Raw genomic sequence first — 23636 nt, 5'->3', positions numbered from 1 at the left:
ACCCTTCTGAAGTGACTTCTTTGATTATTAATTGTAAGTTGATAATAATAATCCCACTGGCATTAGCCTCCTATCACCCTTGGTAGACAAACTTGGATATTGCCTCATGGAGGCGGCTGCATAGACAAGGTATGAGATCATATAGAATTTCAGTGTTGTTTTGACCTCCTTTAGCTATGCACATAACACATCACTAATTTGCTCTCCCCAATCAATTTTGGTAGTCCCTTTTTTGATTATGCTCATATAATAACACATCCAATTTTGTAAGTAATGAGAATCTCTCAGACCTTTTACTCGGGAAAGCATAGTAACCATATCATTATATTCTTCATTAAAATCACTTATGTGAAAGTATTTTGGCCATCTTGAAGTAGTGGAAACCTTGGCTGAAGATAAGAAAACTGTATAAACCATCTTCTTACAGTTTTCTTCATTCTTCTCATAATACTCTTGAGTACTATCCTGGGTTACATCTGCTACCTCTTCTACTGGATAACCCTTAAACATGTTGTTAAAGAAAATGTTGTCTAATGCCATAACAACATTGTTATCTGCATCCTTCACCTGTCTTGTATTAGGATCAAAACGATCCGCCACTGCAAGTACAAAGTTTAGATCATAAGCTGCTACCGGGAAGGAAGCATACTTATGCAACTCTAAAATCAAGCGTGTCATATGAGATGGAGCCTTTTTAAATCGATCAAGAAATTCTTGCATGTCCACATGACCAATCTCAATGTCCCTGATTTCCTTCACATTTGATTCAATTGGGCTTTCTGGGAACTTATGCAAGTATTTATCATACTTGTTCTTCATTTTCTTCATAGACAGCATGCTTGGCAAAGGTTTTAACTGACTTGAAGAAGGCTTTGATTTGCCTTGAGTGGGCTTAGACATTTGCAAAGCACTGCATTCAATACCGATCATTAGTATTTTGAAGATTATCAACATCAGAAGGGCAAACTTCATCAATTGGAACAAGAATCCAGAGCCAAAAAGGACTTGGGAAAAAACTAGACAAAAAATCGCAGGTTCGACTTTAAAGTCCGATCTGCAAATTAGAAGACCAATACTTGCACATCGGACTTTAAAGTTTGATGTGCAAGAGAAAAACATCATGAGTTGCATATCGGACTTTAAAGTCCGATGTGCAAGTGGGAAGAACAACTTTGCAGGTCAAACTTTAAAGTCTGATCTGCAAGCAAAACAAACATCATACACAGGTCGAACTTTAAAGTCCGACCTGCAAGTGGAAAACTTTACAAAGGCAGTTGCATGTCGGACTTTAAGTCCGACCTGTCAATCAAGGAAGAGCAAAGGATTTGACAAGTCGGACTTTAAAGTCCAACATGTCAGTCGAGGGAAAAACTCAACTTCTTCACATCGGACTTTAAAGTCCGATGTGAAGATCATGGGCAAAACAACTCCCGCATGTCAGATTTTAAAATCCGACTTGCGGGAAGATATAAATTTGGGAAAAAAAAAACTCTAGGGTATTTGGATTTCAAAATCCGACATACCCTAAACAAACAAGAAAAACGAAAAACCCTAATTACTGAAAAACAAACACAAACCAAAGAAAAAAACGAAAAACACACCTGAAGACCGAAAAGAGGGAGAAAATCGGCTCACCACACCTTGAACAAGCTTGCACAGGAGAAAAATCCGAGAAACATTAAGCTTGGAAGAAGAGCAGAGCGAAAACTAAAGAAAATCGACTCAAAACAAATTAAAAATGACCCAAAACCTAATTTAAAACCTTAACAAAAAGGTTATTAATGACTAATTAATGCAAAGCGCGCCATGCAGGTCGGACTTTAAAGTCCGATCTGCACATTAGAAACCCCTACAGGTCGGACTTTAAAATCTGACATGTAATTAAAACTTGACAAGACTGCACATCGGCCTTTAAAGTCCGATGTGCAGTTAAACCAGAAGCTTACCTTCTCTGTAGGTCGGACTTTAGTTAAAAACTACAAATCACGCACATCGGACTTTAAAATCCGATGTGCAGCTACTTAAAATATAAACACCCTGCATGTCGGACTCTAAAGTCCGATCTGCAGGTAAAACTACAAAAAACACTAACTTAAAAATGACAAAAAGAAAATTTTGATTAACCAACGGAGTAGGTTAGCCTCTCTCGGAGGACATGAGGTACGAAACGGACAAGTTTCATAGGGCTGCCTCACGATTTCGGCCAAGCTGAAATCGATGAGAACAATACGAGTGGTTATGTCTCAGTGGTGTTCATTTGCACAAGGTTTACACAAGATTCACAACCTCTCTTTAAAAGTTATAGAGGACTAAATGGCTTGGCACATAGGTTACTGTTCTAAATTTTGGCATGTTTAAACCCATGATTTGTGTACGCAAGCATGCCAAATACATTAATGCTAAAATATAGCTGAAGCTACATACAACACAATTAATTGCCCAAAATAAAAGAAATAAAATCAGATATAAAACATTTAATTTCTATCACCACCAAATACATAATTATTCAAAATAACATTATAAAAAAATCATAATGTTTTAATTATAAAAAATAAGAAATATAAAATCCAGATGTTTCCAAAAACAAAAATTCAAATAAGAAATTATCATTAGCCTAGACAAATAATACTACTAAATGATCACCCCAAGATTGGGCCTTGAACCTCCATGTAGGAGAATTATAAAGATCACATAAACAATGAGTATGGACCAAAACTTCTACACAAGACTTATAAAAAAGGCTACCATTTACCCTAATAAAATTAGGTTTGACAAATCAATATCCTCTTATATTTATGGGCATTCGAGAACTATGGATTTGAATAGAATATTGGTAGCAAAAATCTCCCTAAAAAGACCTAAAGGCGTCTAGAAACCAGATATAGAGATGAGAATTAAAAATAAATTTTCTAAAATGGATGCGCACATTGCCTTAGTGAAGCTATGAGAATGTCATTATCTATCCATGTATTGCTCTGTTGGTGCCTCCATTTTCGCCGGTTCATCCCCTGCACATAACGGCTATATAACTTAAATCCATTAAGAACAATTAAAGCTAATCAACATCAATAGTATCTAGTGAATCCATTAGAAGTACCTCTCGAGTTCTAACTGTATTTATGTTTGAGCATCACCCATTATCTGATTCAACCAATTATAGCGATTTTCATATAAACCATGTTTACAATTTCCTTGATTTATTAAGCATAAGTATATTGTCCCTGTTCTCACATAGAAATCAAATGTCTGAAGGTTTGCACATGTTACGGAAGAGATCTCAACAATCATAAAGCAAACAGAATTGATTTATGTTTACTTTCATATGCATTTGGAACTTGTTTTTCTTTCACCAAAAAATAGTAGAAATCATTAAGGAAAGGACCACTCTCCGCTACAAGATAACCTTAGAATTCAATAAATTGAGAATGTTATTTTGATATTTTCTAATCATTCCTTTAATCTGAAACAAGGTTATCCTGAAAAAATCAGTAAAATTAAACGGGCATGAATTTTTGGATGGATTTTAAGAAAGAATTGGCTAGTATTCAAGTAATCTACAAAAGGTATAAAAATCACATGGTCAGACATCAATCATTGCTGCAAGATAGCCTTGATACTTAGACGAATTGAAAATATCTGTTCATTATCTCGTTATCGTTCCTCTAATACAACAGAAGGTCCAATGAAACAACAAATGAAAACAGGCATGAATACTAGGATAGACCTTCAGAAAGCATTTAGGATTCAAGCAAGCCTTCAAAACACCAAAACTTGTCACAGCAATGCATGATATAGTTTGAGTTCCACACTATGACAATAGTAAAAAGTTACATTAAGAATAAAATAGCTTTATTGAAAAACAAAGATGATTAGTAGACCCATTAAAATAACTTACGCTAACAATGGCCGAAGTTTTAACATATGATGTATGGATATTGTAGAAGGCTGATCTTTCATATGCTAGGGATAAACTTTAAAAAACGAATCGTATTCACTAAGCATAAAGCTTCAACATTTGAAAAACAAAAAATAATTGTCTACACCTAAAACAGATGATGAAGAATGATAGCATCAAAATGCTCAAATTGAAACCTAAACATCTATCTTATGTTTAGTAAACTATTCAATAATTTTGGTCACAATCTGGCAAGGTTTGTATACCTAAGTAGAAATAAGCACCTGATTTTGATTCATGTCCAGATATACATTTGTATGTCTATGTGATCTAACTGTCATGCAGAAGGCAAACATACCTGCATCCTCACGAGCAGTAATTTCACTCCACTCTTGAATAAGAGCACAAGGAAAGCATAAAGCATGCGCCCAGTAGTCATCACATGATCCTCCCTGCATTACAGGCCATAATATCTTATTGAGTGAATGTCATACTTGAGCATGGTATATATGTCCCGAGTAAATCCAAGGGTAATACTAGCAACATACCTAGAAGACTACAGTGGATTTATTAGCAATTGTGGTGATCAAATTATATTTCAAATCAAGTATATGAGTAAGTGCATTTATGATATGTCCAACAAAACGAATATTCTTAATGACTATGTTCAACACAGATCGAACCTCCAAAATGTATTAAATTTTAGATATAGCAACATTTTTTTTAAAACAGAAATAAAATTCAGATAATTTTCCTTGTTATTGTAGCCACGGTAAATCTTCTCTCAACCTATACATTTCAACTTACAAATTATATGACCCAAATCTCTTTCTTAAATGCAATGCCTAGCAAGAACAAGTTTTCGTAATGAGTATGCTTAAAATGGATCGAAACTCCAAAAATTGTTGAATTGTAAACATAGCAATGCATATTTTTAAAAGTGGAAAGAGAATCTTTTGAAATTTCTATAGTAATGTAGCCACAGAAAATCCTCGCTTAACTCGCTTATAGTTAAGTTTCCTGCTATCACAGAATAAGATACATGCTTGGAATGTAACCATTGATTTTTGAAGTTAATACCAGGGGTGGTAACCCATGTACCACCTCATTTATGAAAAAAAAATTCTAAACCTTAAGATTTTCACTTTCACATTATGATGACCCAATTCTATATAATAAACCAAGTCTGTGTAAACGCATTCATGTGATGTGTAGCAAGAACATATTCTCTTAAATGACTAAGTTTAAAACAGATTGAACTCGAAAAAAGTGTTCAATTTTAAACATAGCAACGTATGTTCCTAAAACAGAGTAAACTAGCACTTGCACCAAAAGGAGGCGCAATAGTAACACCGATAGTAAAATATAGTTAAATATATTGGAATGTGAAAATTGAATTTAGTAGTGAATCAATGTATGGTTATTGACAGTGTTCCACGGGCGTTGGGGACGGGGGGACGCGGGGACGGGGGGAAGCGTTTCCGGGACGGGGGGACCAAGGGCCTAAGTTTGGGGACGGCGGTGGGACGGCGGTGGGGGGGTGGCGGGGTGGTGGTGCTGATATAGTTATACATATACATATAGTACTTTAAAAACTAGTTTTGAAAAGATGTATGACAGTATTACAATGTAAGAATTATATTTCAAATGAGACTAGGAAATTTGAAATACTAAATCTAAATACCAAGATTTCTAAGTTGTGTTGTTATATGGAGCCTAATCAGACTCGGAGGTTAGATTTTCCCTACTTCTATCGGCGCGGTTTCCCCCTATATTTTTCAGCGGGGGTTTGGGGGCAGCGCCCCCAAGTTGGGGTCAAGGGGCATCGCCAATTAGAGTTACCCCTTAACCCTCAAAAAACTTAAAAAGTCACTTTTTTTTTAAATTTTAATATTAAATATTGCATATACGTGGGGGCGACATGAGACGTCTGGGCGTCTCCCTGTCCTTGGAGAGACGTGCAAACGTCTCTCCAAGGACAGGGAGACGCCCAAACGTCTCCCAAGGAGACATGGAGGCGTCTCCATGTCTCTCTGGGAGACGCCCAGACGTCTCCCAAGGAGACATCTCCACATCTCCCCGTCTCCCTGGGAGACGCGGGGATGCGGGGACGTCTCCGCGTCCCGGCGGCGCTTGGGTGGCGGTGGCGGGACAGCGGGGGACGTCGCGTCCCCGTCCCCGTCCCCACGTCCCCAAGACGTTTCTGATGGGGGGACGCGCCCAAAAAGGGGGGGGACGCGTCCTCGTGGAATGTTGGTTATTAATTTAAAATCCCAAAACCACACCTAATTTACATCCCACTAAAAAAGGTATGGTCATTAACTTAAAAATAAGAACCACATTTAATTTACATCTTAGTAAGGAAAACATACTTTTATTTACATCTTAGTGAAAAAAACCCAAACTTAATTTTCCTCCAACTTTTCATATAGATCTCGTGTCCATAGATGTGATCTCTCTCCTCCAGAGAAAGCATGTACCATTTTATGGTCTTCAATCCAACTACATCCAATTATCTTTTTAATTCGTCTATCTTACTCTTTGAACCTCACTCCACCTCCCCAGATTTGCATAGATGTTTAATAGAAGAATATAAGTCGCGGTGTTGTTAGAATCCAACTCAAAAAGGAGGGTTGTTGTAAATACTCCTAACCTTATGTTTTTATAAAATCTGCAAACAAGAAGACAAACACGTCCACACAATCACCACGATTTTAATTGGCATTTTAATGATAGAATTTAGTGTTTCCTCAAAATAGCTAACATGACCAAGAAGATAAACCATGCACACATATTGATCAATTGTAGATGTAATGCAATAAGAGAAGCTCATGTCATTGAAGTACTTGCAACCCTCATCTGCTAAACTTGCATGACTGCATGCAAATAAAACAGAAGACTTATATAATTAAAGAATGTTCCAAGAGTACTCCATTGATTGAAAGAGTTTGAGACCATCCTTGCAAAATTCATTCTGTGCATATCCTCCAATCATAGCATTCCATGAGAGTATGGCTTTTTTAGGCATTTTATCAAACAATTTTATGTATGCTTCCATGTCAACCAAAGCACTTGCGATTGCGACATCTACTAAAAACCTGCTTTCAATTATGCTTCCATAGATGTCCATACTCAGTTCTAAAGCTCCCATTTTGGTACAAGCTCTGAGGATGCTAACAAAGGTTATGGAGTATTTTCTAAACCCACTAATTGCATTTGGTTAAAAGTCTCCAAGGCTTTTTCAGAAAATCCACTTTGTGGATATCCTGCAATCGTCAAATCCCACGAAGCTACATCTCTTTGAGTCATCTTCTCAAATAGAATGCGTGCTTTGAATATGCTTCTACATTTTTTATCCATGTTTATCAGGGCATTAATAACTAAGACACCTGATGAAGAACCACTTTCAATAATACTTAAATGGATTTTTATACCTTGTTCTAAAGTTCCCATTTGGGCATAGGCAGGGAGAACGCTCTCAAAGGTTGTAGACTCTAGCTTTACACCTGCTAGTTGCATTTCCTTGAAGGTTTCCAAGGCCTTTTCAAAAAACCTATTTTTTGAATATTTTGCAGCCATTGTAGTCCATGAGACCACATTTCTTTGAGGCATATCTTTGAAAAAATGGAAAGCCTATTCAAGAAATCCATATTGGGCTAATCCTATAGTCATCACAATCCACGAAACCACATTTCTTCGAGGCAGTTCCTAAAAAACGTTAGAGCCTCATTGAGAACTCCATTGTGTGCAAACCAGCAATGATTGGAGTGACATTTGGTTGAGGCATGATCTTTTAAAAGCCTTAAAGCCTCTTCAAGAACACTATATTGTGCACACTGCATGCCTTGCAATCAGTGCATTCCATGAGACCACATTTCTTACAGACAATTTGTCAAACAGTTTGCATGCCTTGTATAACCTTCCACATTTTGCATACATGTCTAGCAGTGCACTTAAAACTACAACATAAAATCCCCTTTCAATTATGCTCAGATGATGTACATACCCTGTTCCAAAGGTCTTATTTTGGCACAAACTGGCAACATAATGGAAAAGGCAAACTGATTAGGTTTGACGCCTATGCATTGCATTTGGTGGAACATTGTCAATGTCTCGCGAGGATAGGCATGTTTTCTATAAGATGCAATTATGGTGATCCATGAGGAGACATCTCCTTCTGCCATGTCATTGAACATTTTACGTGCATCCCTACTGATGAAGTGCGTGTGGAACAGCAAAGATGTTCAAAAATCATTTGAGATTGATGCCCTCATTTGGGAAACGGTCTCCAATGGCCAAATATCTTGGTTGCAAAGGACCATTGCTAACTAAATACACATGCCCTTCAATCAAACTTTGATAGAAGAGAAGGGCAAAGCTGAGATCTTTAAGCATGTGGAGAGAAAGAGATTCCTCCTAGTATGGGGTGTTGCCCAACAAAAATGATCACTTCTTATCCCATCTAGAAGTGCCACCCAACAATGTGAATGAATCAAAAAATAGTTGTGGAGATAATTTGGCTAAATTCCCTTCCAAGGAGATCAGCCAACACAAACACCAATGGATCTCTCTTGTGCAAGCACATATCTTGTCTCCTTGAAGAGGTTAATGTTGTGGACTGCACTCTTTGATCCTCTGCTACAGTGAATGCCTTTTTGTCATTCTGCCCGACTTTCTCAAGGGGATTGACTTGGCTGAGAACACTCGATTCGAGCATGATAGGGATTGAACCCTTGCCCATCACTTTGGGACACCTAAAAGGCTTCAGTATCTCAATGTCTCGCGGACTAAGCTGAAATGCCTACATGATGCCGTCACTCGCCAACAAAGGCTGACTTCTCTCAGCTTGTTTGAGTGTAAAGAGCTGGAATCTGACAACTGTACCTTTACTGGCAACTGGAAAAATTCTCAAGCGTGAGAATTGTGGAATCCAATGGGGAGTTCCCTACCATATATAGCCTATCGGCTAATTATTTGAATTTTCTTTACTAATGGTTGTTGTGAAATATGGATTGAAGAATAATGACAGCGATTCTGGAAGACTAATTGCCATGAGTTATTGATCGTCTCCATCATTGAATCCGGTTTAAATGCAAGAGGAAAGGTTGCCTACGTAGGGACATGTCCATATGTGGCAGTTGCCACGTATGGACATGCCCCTACGGAGGCAACCGTTCATAACAATTAGTTTGTTTATGTTTATTTTCCGAACTGTATGCTCTGTTAATATATCACTCTCTAGATAATAACCGATTTACCATCAGTTAGATTCACGAGGGCTATATCTTAACACTCCCTCTTAGCAGGAGTGGATCTAAGTAATTTTCTTGGGAGCATATTCTGTCATGACTTCCGACACAATTCGAGACAACATTTAATATAGTCTTGTCATGACAATAAACTCAATATCATGATATCCGGCTCAGTCCGGGACAATCACTTAAGAAGTCAATCATGAGATGATCACAAACTTTAGGATCAAGATATCCGGCACAGTCCGGGACAACAACTTAATGTAGTCAATCTTGACACTTGTCAACTATTGTCAAGATCGTCACCTTGAAATAGTAACCTTAAACATAAGAAGATCGTCATCTTCTTGAACACAGTTAGAATATTGCAATATACATTTTATTTATTTATTTATGAACAAATTACACATGGTAGGAATTTCATCCTAATAATCTCAATTATAATCTAGTCATACCAAGTTTACTTGTGAAGTATTCTATCTTCAATCTTGCAAGTGGCTTGGTGAAGATATCAGCATTTTGTTCTTCAATACTAATGTACACTAGTTTTATGACGTTTCGATCTACCATATCTCTTATGTAGTGATAAGGGATCTCAATATGTTTGGATCGATTGTGAAAAACTGGATTTACTGAGAGCTTGATACAGCTCTGATTATCACAATGAATTATTGTTGAATTTAGAGTTTTTCCAAATAATCCAAATAATAACTTTCTTAGCCATACCGCTTCACAAGCTCCCATGGAGGCTGCCATATATTCTGCTTCGGTGGAGCTTTGTGCAACTGCTGACTGTTTTCTGCTGAACCAAAATATCATAGCAGAACCAAGGCTGAAACAACACCCTATAGTACTTTTACGGTCAGTGGTACTTCCGGCCCAATCAGAATCAGAATATCCTTCAAGTTGAATCTCAACATTTTCATACTTTAAGCCAAGTCTGATTGTGCCTCATAAATATCTTAGAATGTGTTTAGCAGCCATTAGATGTATCTTCTTAGGTTTACACATGAAGTGACTTAATACATTTGTAGCATAGCAGATATCAAGACGAGTATTTACCAAATACATGAGTGAACCGACGATTTGTCTGTAGAGTGTGGGATCTGTAGGTTTTGAATCTTCCGCCTCAATTTTCAGCTTGTGCAAATTAGTTTCCATTGGTGTAGCTAATGGCTTACACTCCATCATCCCAAATCTAGTTAGAATATCTGTGGTGTACTTTCCTTGATTTAGGAAGATGTAGTTTTTCTTCTGCCATACTTCTAATCCCAGAAAATAATGTAGAAGCCCTAGATCCTTCATATCGAATTCTGCTGCCAAATCTTGCTTACATTTCTCAATGAGATTATCCTCTCTTGTTATCAAAAGATCATCCACGTAAAGGACCAATATAATCATATTGCCATTTGAAACCTTGAAGTAGATGTTGGGATCTGCTAGGTTCTTGGAGTACCCTAATTTGGAGAGATAGTTGTCTATCCTTGCGTACCAGGCCCTAGGTGCTTGTTTTAACCCATAGAGAGCTTTCTTTAGTTTACAAACATAGCAATTTTTATCACGTATGGTGAATCCTTCTGGTTGTTCTATATATACTTCTTCTTCAATTGAGCCATTTAGGAAGGCAGTCTTTACGTCCATTTGGTGAATTTTCCATCCTTTGGATGCTGCAATTGCAATGATTGTTCTTACTGACGTATACAGGGCAACTGGGGCAAATGTCTCTTCATAATCAATTCCTGCTTTCTGAGAGAATCCCCTGGCCACAAAGCGAGCTTTATGTTTTTCAATGCTGCCATCAGATGCATATTTGATCTTGAATAACCACTTGGATGAGACAACTGATTTGTCTTTTGGTCTAGGCACTATATCCCAAACATCATTCTTTAGTATAGATTGATATTCTTCAACCATAGCATCTTTCCAAGCCTGTTTTGATAAGGCTTCTCTGAGATTTGTTGGTTCAGAATTTGTGAGTTCGGTTAGAAGTGCAGCATAACATTTTAGAGTTCTTGTTCTCTTATTTTCTTTGGAAATTTCATTTGGTTCTACATTATTCTCTTCAATCATTTTCCTTGCCCATAGAGGTCTTTTCTTGTTATTAAGTGTTTCAATATTTTCATCAACAAGAGGTTCATTATGATGTCCTCCCTCTCAGTGTCTGAAGGTTCGGAATTTTCTATGATATTCTCCCTCTCAATCTCAGTTATGTGATCTTCTTCTTCTTTAGTAATGTTATCATCCTCAGGTTCTTTGAGTGTAGTGTTTTCTTCAAACTTTACATCTCTACTTATCTCAACAGATTTTTTCCCTGGAATGTAAATGCGATATCCTTTAGTATTTTCACTATAGCCAATGAAGATACCTCTTTTTCCGGATGGTTCTAGTTTTGTCCTCTTTTCCTTAGGAACATGGATATATACAGGACAGCCAAATATCCTTAAATGACTAAAGTCTGGTTTGTTCCCTGTAAAAGCTTCTTCAAGAGTTATGTTTTCTAGAACTGAGTGTGGACATCTGTTTTGAATGTAGACTACTGTATTTGAAGCTCCTGCCCAGAATGAAGTGTGTAAGTTTTGGTCATACATCATGGCTTTTGTTGCTTCAATTATGGTTCTGTTCTTTCTTTCTGCTACTCCATTCTGTTGTGGATTATATGGTACAGTATACTCCCTCTTAATCCCAACAGAATTACAAGTCTTTGAAGTTGTCAGATGTATATTCTCCCCCATTGTCGGATCTTAACACCTTAATTTTCTTCCCTGACTGGTTTTCTACTAGTGCCTTGAATTCTTTGAACTTAGATAGTACTTCATTTGAGTCTTTGAACTTTAGAAAATATATCCATGTTTTTCGAGAGTAGTCGTCAACAAAGATTATGTAGTATAAGGATCCAGTTAGGGATGGTGTTGACATGGGACCACATAGGTCTGAGTGAATTAGTTCTAAAATAACTTTTGATTTGTGCTCGCTTGAGGGAAAAGAAACTTTCACATTCTTTCCCAAGGCACATCCTTTGCAAATGCCTGTGTGTTCAGATTTTAGTTGGGGCAGTCCTGAAGTAATCTTCTTTATGTTGGATAGAGCCCTATATCTTAGGTGTCCTAATCTTTTGTGCCATAATTCATTATTATTTGAATCTTCAAGATTTAGTGCTTCCTTTTGATCACTGCATAGTTTGTATAGGCTACCATCTCTTGAACCTACTGTTATGGCATTTTTGATATTTGTATTTTTAGGCCAGAGTAGAACTTTATCTTCATTGAAGGTAACCCGATATCCTTGATCAGCTAGGCCTGAGATTGAGACTAGATTTCTTTTTATTCCAGGTACAAACAGAACATCCTTTAATTGTAGAGATACTCCATTTCTTAGTTTGATAGTACAGGTCCCAATTCCTTTCATAGGATATGTGGAGTTATCTCCAATAGTAACTGTAATGGACACCCCAGAATGCCCAAAAACCATACCAACTGCTGCTAGGAATTTTATCAAACAGTTTGCATCCAACTCCTTATTTCTCCATTTAATGTTTTAAATTCCCTTATGGCTCCAGAAATGAAATGTTGGTTTGTTTTACATGGAATTGAAATCACAGAATATGAACAAGAATGAAACTACAATAATATGCAACTGGAAATTGAACTACTGTTGATATGATATTATTTTCAGAATTAATCAAATACATAGCAGATTTTTTCAACTCACTAAATACTCCAGCAATAATGCTCCATCAAATGTTTTCCAATCTTGCTGCTACAATGACATGAATAGTCCTGCACGAATAGTGTCGCGTGAATAGTGCTGCGTGAATAGTGCTGCATGAATAGTGCCATGTGAATAGTGCCCACGTGAATAGTGCCCACGTGAATAGTGTTGCAGCCTGTAGCTGGAAATACACCCAAATAGTGTTGCTGCCTGTAGCTGGAAATGCACCCAAAATGCACCCAATCTGCCTGTTAATGAAGCTGAAAGCAATGGATTCCAAAGGCCAAACCCCAAGGGAATGACGTCTAGAATGCCACACGAGAGGATAGATGTCCTCTAATGCCAAGAAAGGATCTGCAACTCACACATCAATTTCTTCTCAAATTCAACATGCTGAATGAAGCCACAAAAGCTTCTTTTTATTCTTTCTCCAAGGGTCGACCCAACTCACTTGAGCAATGTGGGATAAAAGATGTGCAATATAAAACATATTAAAATATTCACTTATGTCTCCCTTGGGTGCCCCTTTGATTTGCACACATCCCCATAAAATAAAAATTAAAGTAACACTTTAATATTTTACAATTAAATTAAATGTTACTTTAATAACACTTCAGGCATTAAAATATATTAGCAATCGGACTCCGAATAGCGCGAGTGATAGCTCGTCGGAAAGCTCTCGCCAAGGAGTATCGAATCCAATCACCAAAACTAGCCTCCGTTGTGTCTTGCTGACTTACTAAAAATAGTAAGTATGCCTGAAACTAAGTAAATCAACTCCGTTTTGGCCCAAACTGGAAATGACTAGGCCAAAACACTCCGAGATCCCCTTAAACCCTTCGTTAGCCCTCGGGACCATGTAGAGATAGGCTAACGCACATACACTTGGTCAACTGCTAAAGTGGGGACATTACAGTCCGCCCCCCTTGAAATTGCTTGTCCTCAAGCAATCTCAGTCCAACCTGTTGTATCACCTGCTCATTCTCCCATGTAGCATCTTCCTCCGGTAGGTCTCTCCATCTGACCAAATACTCCTTCACTATCCTGTTTCTGAGTTTCCTCTCTCTGGTGTCCAGAATAGCCTCAGTTATTAACACAAGCTTCCCCTCCTCATCCAAAGGGGGTAAATCTGCAGAAGGTACTACACTTTGATCAATGGCTTTCTTAAACCTAGACACATGAAATACATTGTGTACCCGACTGTCCTTTTGAAGCTCAAGCTCATAGGCGACTTCGCCCACTCTGCGAGTCACCCTGTAGGGACCATAAAATCCAGGCTTCAGCTTCTCTGCTCCGCTCCTCTTGAGCGGTGACTACCTATATGGTTGTAGCCTCAAATACACCATGTCCCCCACCTCGAAACTGCGCTCTACCCTATGTTGGTCAACATACAACTTCTGCTGATTTTGAGCCTGCTGTATATTCTCCTTGAGCGCTCTCAGGATATCCTGACTATCCTGCAATAGATCCTTGGCTTTGGGCACTCTGCTGTCCCCCAAAGCCAAATCCATGAAGCTTGGTGCTTCATACCCATACAATGCCATAAATGGAGTCATCTTGATGGTCATGTGATATGTGGTATTGTAACAATACTCCCCCATGTGTAACCACTTGACCCAAGCTCTCTGTTGCGCAGTCACATAGTTCTGTAAATAACCTTCCACCCATTTATTTACTATCTCTGTCTGCCCATCTGTCTAAGGATGGTAGCTCGTACTAGGTGTAAGATCTGTACCACACAACCTGAACAACTCCTGCCAAAAGGCGCTCATGAACTTGCTATCCCTGTCACTAACAATAAATCTCGGTAGCCCATGCAACCTAAAAATCTCTTTGAAGAACAAATCTGCCAACTGAGCTGCTGTGTAAGAAGAGGGAATAGCAAAGAAGTGAGCAAACTTCGTCAATCTGTCTACCACCACATAAATGCAATCTCTTCCCTGCACTCGTGGTAAACCAATGATGAAGTCCATAGAAATCCTTTCCCATTTCCTGTCTGGAATGGGCAAGGGCTGTAGTAAACCTGCAGGAAACGTGTGCTCTCCCTTATTCTGCTGACAAACTGCACACTCCCTGACATACCTCTGAACATCATCCTTGAGCCCCCTCCATGAGAACCGCTCTCGAATCTGCCTGTAGGTCTTGAAGACCCCTGGATGCCCAGCTATAGGTGCATCATGAAATACCCTCAGTATCGCCTCTTTCAACTGTGATGACGGAATCAAATAAACCCTGTCCTGAAATCTGATCAATCCATCTATCACCTCATAGCGATCATCCTATATAGTACCTAAAATCAAACCAGAAGCCCAAGTATCTCCGACATACTTTGCTATAATCTTATCCCTCCAATCTCCTGTAATCTCTGCAAGAGCACAAATGTGAGGTCTTCTGGATAAGGCATCAGCTACTACATTCTTCTTCCCTTTGACAAACTCAATGTCAAAGTCATAAGCCTGCAATTTAGTGACCCACTTCTGCTGCCTGTCATTCAAGTCTCGTTGGCTCATGAAATACTTTATGCTGTTGTGATCCATCTTGATCACAAACTTCCCTCCAACCAAGTAGGATCGGAATTTGGCCAAGGCATGCATGATGGCCAACATCTCACGATCATAAATAGAATAGCTCCTCTCTACACCTCGGAGCTTCCTACTCTCAAAAGCGATGGGGTGCTTCTCTTGCATCAATACTGCTCCAATCCCATCACCTGATGCATCACAATGAAGCTCAAAAGGCTTCGTGAAGTCTGGTAGAGCTAGGACCGGACATGAAGACATCACCTGCTTGAAATGCTCAAAACACCTCTGTGTTGCCCCTATCCACATGAAGGCCCCCTTCTTAGTAAGATTTGTCAAAGGAGCAACTGTCTGAGAAAACCCCTTAACAAACCTCCTATAAAAACCACATAAGCCAAAGAACCCCTTAAGTTGAGTAAGGTTCGTAGGCGTGGGCCAATCAACAATAGCTCTAATCTTTTCAGGATCCATCCGAACTCCCTTTGCACTGATAATATGACCAAGGTACAAAAGCTCTGTCATCCCGAACTCACACTTAGACTCCTTGGCATACAGTGACTCTCTCTCCAAGATAGATACCACCTCCTCAAGATGCTGCAAATGCTCCTCCCATGTCCTGCTAAAGACCAAAATATCGTCAAAGAAAATCAAAACGAATCTCCTTAAATGCCCCCTGAACACCTGGTTCATGCAACTCTGAAAAAGTAGCAGGAGCATTGGTTAGCCCAAATGGCATAACCAGAAACTCGAAATGACCATAGTGGCACCGAAAAGCTGTCTTCTCAATGTCCTCTGCCCTCATACTGATCTGATGATACCCTGATCTCAAATCTATCTTTGTGAAGAAGCATGCCCCATGTAGCTCATCTATCAGCTCATCTATCCTGGGAATGGGGTACCTGTTCTTAATGGTTTTCTTGTTCAAGGCCCTGTAGTCAATGCACATGCGCATTGTTCCATCCTTCTTCTTAACCAAAACAACTGCTGAAGCAAAAGGGCTTTTGCTTGGCCTAATGTGCCCCATCTCCAACAACTCCTTGATGGCTTTCTCTATCTCATCCTTGTGTTTTTTTGGATGACGATAGGGCGTGATCATAATGGGCTTAGCCCCCTCTTCTAACTCGATGACGTGCTCTATCCCCCTATCTGGAGGAATGCCATGTGGAATACTGCCAAATACCTTGGCATGTCTATCAAGGATGTCCTGCATATCAAGCGGATGACTCTTAACATGTGGCTCTGGTGATGCTGGCATAATCAAGCACTCCGCTACCCACTCAACATCATCATGTCTGAACAACCTCTCCATCCTTCTCAAAGAAACTACCCTACAACTGCCATCTGATAATCCTCTGAGTACCACGGTCCTGCCCTCATGTTGGAACCTCATCTCTACTCTCTCCATGTTGAGAGTAAACACTCTCAACAATGTCATCCAAGTCATCCCTAAGATAACGTCATAATCACCCATGTCCACAACATAGAACTCATCCTGTAGCTCATAACCATCTCCCAATCTGATGCGAAGATTTGTAATCTTCTATGTGCATAGTAACTTGTGACCACTAGCTACCATGACTCGGAATCCTGAATGTTCTTCAGTTTGCCACCCTCTCCTAGCCGCTAACTATGAATCTATGAAATTATGTGTGGCCCCAGTGTCCAGCAAAGCAACCACCTTCTGTCCCTGTATGGTGCCACGCACCTTAAAAGTAATTGCCTTTTGAGCACCTGTCAATCTAGCTAGGGACTTCTCATTCCCTGAACCCTCCTCAGTGGCACTGCTCTCACCATCAGATTCTGACTGCTACTCCTCATCCTCTGACTGTGACTCCTCAGCAGAGAAGTACTCCATTTGGTTGGCCTTAGCCTTCAGAGGACACTTGTGAGATTAATCCCACAGTTCCCTACACTAAAAACATAGTTTTTTCCGCCTCAACTCGTTCAGTGTCTCATTGTCTAACCTCTTTGATTCTTTTTTCTGAGGCTGAGAATCCCTATGTAGAGGTTTATTATCCTTATCCTTCTTGAAGTGTGGATCCTTAGGAGTGAACCTACTCCTAGAAGCGGAAGGTGCAAGATCTCTCGCCTTCCGAATGGCATCCTGCAATGTGAGGGGATCATGTCCCTTCACCCAACCACAAAGAGGCTCTGACAATCCATCCACAAACAGTACAATCAACCTCCTCTCCGAAATGTCTGTAACCAACACTGATAGTCTCTGGAAATCTGAGATGTAACTGTCGATAGGACCCCACTGTCTCAACTGAGCTAACTCCTTGAAATGGAGTTTTGGATCCTTCGTATCAAACCTGTCAATCAACCTCTCAGTGAACTCTGCATATGTGTCTATCTGATTATGGCCCAATGTGACCATACCATGGTGCCACCACTCGTGTGCACTCCCATCCAAGTGCAATGCAGCATACTTAATCGCATCCTCCTCAAGCATGGGATTAAGCTGGAAATAAGTATCTAATTTCTGGACCCATGTCCGTGCTGAAGCCTTCCCTGTACCATCATAGTATGGAATAGACAACTTTCCCAACTTCTTCCTCATCTCATAATTCTGTTGTCGGTTTCCTCTCATGGGCATATTCTTGAGTTTAACATCCATATATTCCCTGAATGTCATCTCAGCCTGTAACTCAGGGCTAGAGTCCCTCCAATCATCCATAATCATATCTTGAATCTCTTGCTGTGTAGGACCGACATTATTCTGGTCATTCTGTCTCGAAGGAAACTGTGGCATGAGTGGTCTCATAGTAGAAGAACCTGCTCTAGCATATGTCCTGGTTCTCCTGTTAATTGATGCGTCTCCATTACCTCCATTACTCTGTCCACCTCCCTGATTAGCATTATTACCCTGATTGGTATTATTACCTTGGTTGCCATTATTACCTCGGTTGGCATTATTGCCTTGATCTGCTCTCGTCAAATGTTGTGTAAATGCTATAGCCATCTGCTGCAATGTAGCCTGGAGCTCCCTCTGACCCCTAGCAAGATCACTGAGCATCTCCCTAGTGCTAGGTTCTCCCCTTTCCCCATCTCTGTCACCCATGGCTGGTGCTGAAAAAGGGTTACCCTCCTCTTCAATCTCTGGTGAATTCTGTAGGTTTGTGTTTGACCTGTTTCTCCTCAAGTAATACTGATGTGCTGGACACATGAAACCCTCACAGGATGGCAGGAAAAACAAGCTCTGATACCACTGTAATGGACACCCCAGAATGCCCAAAAACCATACCAACTGCTGCTAGGAATTTTATCAAACAGTTTGCATCCAACTCCTTATTTCTTCGTTTAATGTTTTAAATTCCCTTATGGCTCCAGAAATGAAATGTTGGTTTGTTTTACATGGAATTGAAATCACAGAATATGAACAAGAATGAAACTACAATAATATGCAACTGGAAATTGAACTACTGCTGATATGATATTATTTTCAGAATTAATCAAATACATAGCAGATTTTTTCAACTCACTAAATACTCCAACAATAATGCTCCATCAAATGTTTTCCAATCTTGCTGCTACAATGACATGAATAGTGTCATGTGAATAGTGCCGCATGAATAGTGCACATACACTTGGTCAACTGCTAAATGGGGACATTACAGTAACCTCTTCACTTGAGTGCCCGTTAAGTGTTTCAAACTGATTTCTGAATCCAGTTATATGCCTTGATGCTCCACTGTCTACGATCCAAGTGTTTTTATTTGTATTTATTTCGCTTGATAGGGCTAAGAAGAAAAGTGAGTTTTCTCCTTTGACTTCGGCTAGAGTAGCTTGTGTTTTCTTCCATTCTGGACAATTCCTACGAGTGTGCCCATATTTTTCGCATTTGTAACACTGAATTTTAGACATCTCTCTTTTCTGATGGTTTTTATTTCCTCTCTTCCATTTGGAGAACTTTTTCTTTTTGTTGAAGGTATTTGTATTAAGTGTTTGGATTTCTCCTTTATTTGGCCCTAATCCTCTTGAGATTAGTCGAGATTCCTCTTGAATGCACTCATTCTTAAGTTGTTCAAATTTGGGTAAGGGGGGTGTTTTGCTAATACATTGAATGTAGGATTCCCATGAAATTGGTAATCCTCTTAGGGCTATGAGAGAGATTTCTTGATCATCTACCTCATTTCCAATAGTTTGTAATTGGTCTTTTACTTCAGATATCCTTGAAAAGTATGTAGATATTGTATCATCTTTATTCATCTTTAAGTTTAAAAGTTGTTGTTTCAAGGTTAACATTCTACTCACATTGTTAACTTCATATGTATTTTTAATGGTTTTAAATACTTCATATGCTTTAGGCAGTCTGGCTATAGATGGAAGAATATGATCTTTGATTGAGTCAATAATTATTTTCTTTGCTTTATTATTACGCCTTTTCCAGGTAGATTTCTCTGGTTCATCATTTGGCATGTCTAGATTTTCTTCTATGTAAGACTCTAATTCTAGTTCTTCAAGAATGGCAATGATTCGTATCTTCCAGGAAACGAAGTTGGAGGCTCCTTCGAGTCTATCTTCCACTCTCATATTACTTGACATTTTGAATATTTTCTTAGTCGGATATATCCTCTGCGTATATAGCCTCTGCGTCAATTTGTTATTTACTTCCGATAAATGCTTATGGGTAATATGGCTGTCTAATTTATTCTCTTAATATGCTGGCTCTGATACCATGTTGTGAAATATGGATCGAAGAATAATGACACCAATTCTGGAAGACTGATTGCTGTGAGTTATTGATCGTCTCCATCATTGAATCCGGTTTAAATACAAGAGGAAAGGTTGCCTACGTAGGGACATGTCCATATGTGGCAGTTGCCACGTATGGACATGCCCCTATGGAGGCAACTGGTCATAACAATTAGTTTGTTTATGTTTAATTTCCGAACTGTATGCTCTGTTAATATATCACTCTCCAGATAATAACCGATTTACCATCAGTTAGATTCACGAGGGCTATATCTTAACAATGGTAGCCACGGTAAATCTAGTCTCAAACTATGAATTTCCAATTTCAATTTATAATAAGACGAAACTCTTTTTATAAATCTACAAGAAATCTTTTACAAATAATACCACAATTAATTACAATCTTTTGAGTAATTTTGTAGACCTCACAAGAACTTTGGTTGATGATAAGAAATACTTTACTCATGTGAAAAATGAAATGGAATGATTAGAACACAGCTACACAAGTCTTACATAATATTGCACATGCCTTCGAAGAAAATTGTGCTAGATGCATAAGCTCCAACAACATCATGTGTGTCTTGCACACAAGTCACTGCTTGATGCATGCCACCACAGGACTCCATGTGCCTTCATGCACCACCTAGCAATTATTGCACAATCAGCAATCCTACATGTAGGGCGTCCACATAAGGTTTCTTCTTCAAAACGTAGGATTGGAACACCAACCATCAGGGAGCACAAGGTTGTCAAGCAATTGGAAGTTCAAGCAGTTCGGGACATGAACTATTTCAACTTGTTCTGTGTTGTACCCATACGAAGCTCAGTCTTTTTATCCTTTTTTGTTAGTCCATTGTCAATTGATCCTCGAATTCACATCAATACTGAGTCAATTGTGGTCCTCCTTGTTAGCCTACAGATGTCCCGTCTTTGTCTTTTCTGCGAAGTACTTTTGCAGGGTTAGATGCTCACCTCGATCCCAGTAAGGAATAAATGGTGATGATGTTCAAAGCCAAATCAGAGAAAGAACAGGTCACCATGCAAGAACAGCAAACAGGGTAGAAGCATAGGAATGTTTTGGTTATCATTAGTAAAGATAAAAGTTGAATATTTCACAATAGAGGTGCACTTATTGATGGCATGTTTAGACAAGTAAGATATGCGCCTATCTTTCAAGGAGAAATGTTAAGGCAAGAGGCACACTTTATCATGGCTCAAACCATTGTCATCTGTGGCCAAAAAATAGGCAAGGACGGCTGAAATCCATGCCTAGCATAAAAGGGAAGAATGATCATAAGTTTGGCACACAATTTGAAGGACAAAACCCTTATAACATCATACCAAAAATTGTGAAAAAATGGCAAGAGCTTAAGCAATTCGCATTAAGAGGCAAGAAGGGAAGTCAAAGATAACTTGCAAACTTTTGGAGTGCAAATGACACCTAAAGGCTTTGATTAACATTGTCAAAATAGGGAAACTTTTAAGTGAATTCCGCTACCTTTTAAAAGCAAGATAAAGCATCTAAGCCAGACTTTTTGCATGGCTTTTCCACCAAATAGTTTTGCCAAAGTCAGTTTTATCAATATGTGGAAGAAAATCAAGTGATGTGCACCTAGCAAGGGATATGAAATCAGGTTGAGCTGCATGTTTTAGATGTCAAAATCCTCGAATCTTTGCCAAAAACATTGGCAATGTCATGAGTAAAGCATGCTAGTTGAGGGAAATGTTTTAAGACATTCAAAAAGGTAGAAAACAGCTTAGTAAATTTGACCTAAGACAAGGGTATGAGAGTCAAATATGGGCATTTTTTGTGTGGTTGAAACCAGTAAAAAGTTCTGCCACAACTTAAGCAAAAAGTAGCAAAATTCTTTCGTGATCTTTGCGAAGGGTTGAAAGGGCATAAATGGAGTGCACATTTTTAATGGCTTACCCACCTATAAATTTTGCTCAGAAGATTAGAGTTGGCTATAAAATTAGAAAAGTGTGGCCAAGTAGGTAGCTTCAAAAGTGATGGAGTTTCACATTGGCATTGCTGTTCCTTTCTTCCGCCTTGAGTCAAGTAGGTCACCTTGTAGAGGAATATGCCTAAGTTTCACATGGAGAAATCATGAAAAAGAGGCATTCACCCATGACTCGGTCTGAAAAAGTAAATCAGAAATAAAAGCATGCAGTTCAGCTTATAGGAAAGGATTTGGAGATTATCTTCAGGACCTTGGTAGCGATGGTAAGGGAAGGCAAGTTGGGGCAATATCCAAAGCTGTTTGGCAGGGCTGTTTATCCTGTTTTAGTAAGCAGAAATGTGTAAAGGCGGATCTAATTATGGCCACTTTAGGAAAATCAGCAAATACCTCTATTTCCATCAATATGCATCAGATTTTATACATATTTTTGGTGGCCATGGAAACATTGAGTTGAGGTGGAGATTTAAGGATGATATCTAGGGTTCTGAAAGAAAGCTCAACAACTATTATGGTATCACCCATCACAGACTTTTGTGACAGTTTTCATGGCCTTATTGCAAGACTTCATTGGATCCTTGTGCTGAAGTTTTAACTTGCTAGGGTTTCAACTTCTAATTTTTTATCTTCTCAAACCCTAGACAGTAGTTTTGAATTGAAAAGATCATGTTGGGGTAAATAGTCATTTGTTTGTGGAATTCATCATGGCTAGGGATTTCAGAAGATTAGGAAGATTCGAAAGTTCTAGTGTGAAAAATTGCTTCAAGTTGTTTTTGGGTTATCCATGTGCAGCATGTGCCATGCTCTTAACCCATTGATTGTATTGGGATATTTGTAGCCAACTTGTGGCTAGCACAATCCAACACAATCCATATTTAAGTTATATAATCATTTATATAGTAATATATAGGTAGTTTGGCCGGCTTAGATGGCATCCAAGGTTTAAGCATAGTGTATATATAGGAGGTAGTGAGTAGCAGATCATCATATTCCAAATTCTATTTGTTGTTAAAGACTTTTGGAGGTTTGCCCCCTTTAAGTAGCTTATTATTATTGAGAATTTACAAGTATTACTATTTTATTTCCAGGTATTTGCTGTTTCATTCTTCTATTGTGCAATTTATTTAATTACAAGTGTTGTCAAAGCATGAAGTCATTCCTTATTGCCTTACTAATAATAGTAAGATCCACACAACTTCTAGGAGCTGTTATTTGAATTTCCATTTTTCTATTGCTGCACTTGCTGATATTGAGTTCAAACCAGGATGAGTTAAGGTTTTAGGAGCTGCTGCATTTCTAGGCTGTTAACAACAACTGAAACATTCATTTCTATTCTTGTAGACTTTATGCAGCCAGTTGTAACATCAGAGGGAGAGAGCTGGGCAGTCTCAATAGCACCTGTACAGCTCCAACCCTCGATAATACTCTGTAAGTGACAACAATATTCCACTTTTACAATACCATCTTGCTAACTCTACCTCCATATCTGACCAATTAGTTCGGAGGTTTTATGCTCAACTTTCAATAAATTGTTATAATCATCTAGAGGTGTATGCTGTTGTAATCAAGAAAATATCAGTGATCTTCCAATATGAATTATTATTTAATC

General features: G+C 38.8%; 1 protein-coding gene across 4 annotated transcripts in view; it reads right to left on the bottom strand.

Moving 5' to 3' along the window:
* Positions 1–2517: 2517 nt before the first annotated feature.
* Positions 2518–23636, bottom strand: part of LOC131072047 (cell number regulator 13) — a 182377-nt gene continuing 161258 nt past the window's right edge. For 2 of the 4 annotated variants that reach the window (XM_059218487.1, XM_059218485.1), the window contains 2 exons: positions 4254–4347; positions 2518–3008 (listed from right to left, as the gene is read on the bottom strand). In XM_059218487.1, coding sequence (XP_059074470.1) covers positions 2956–3008; positions 4254–4347 — 147 coding nt within the window. In that variant the 3' untranslated portion in view covers positions 2518–2955. Of the gene's footprint in view, positions 3009–3096; positions 3142–3872; positions 4348–23636 lie in introns of those variants that run through there. The other 2 variants (XM_059218486.1, XM_058008078.2) reach the window with 2 other exon arrangements.

Source organism: Cryptomeria japonica, chromosome 3 (genome assembly GCF_030272615.1).
Source record: "Cryptomeria japonica chromosome 3, Sugi_1.0, whole genome shotgun sequence".
NCBI lineage: Eukaryota > Viridiplantae > Streptophyta > Pinopsida > Cupressales > Cupressaceae > Cryptomeria > Cryptomeria japonica.
This window is presented reverse-complemented; position numbering and strand designations above follow the sequence as displayed.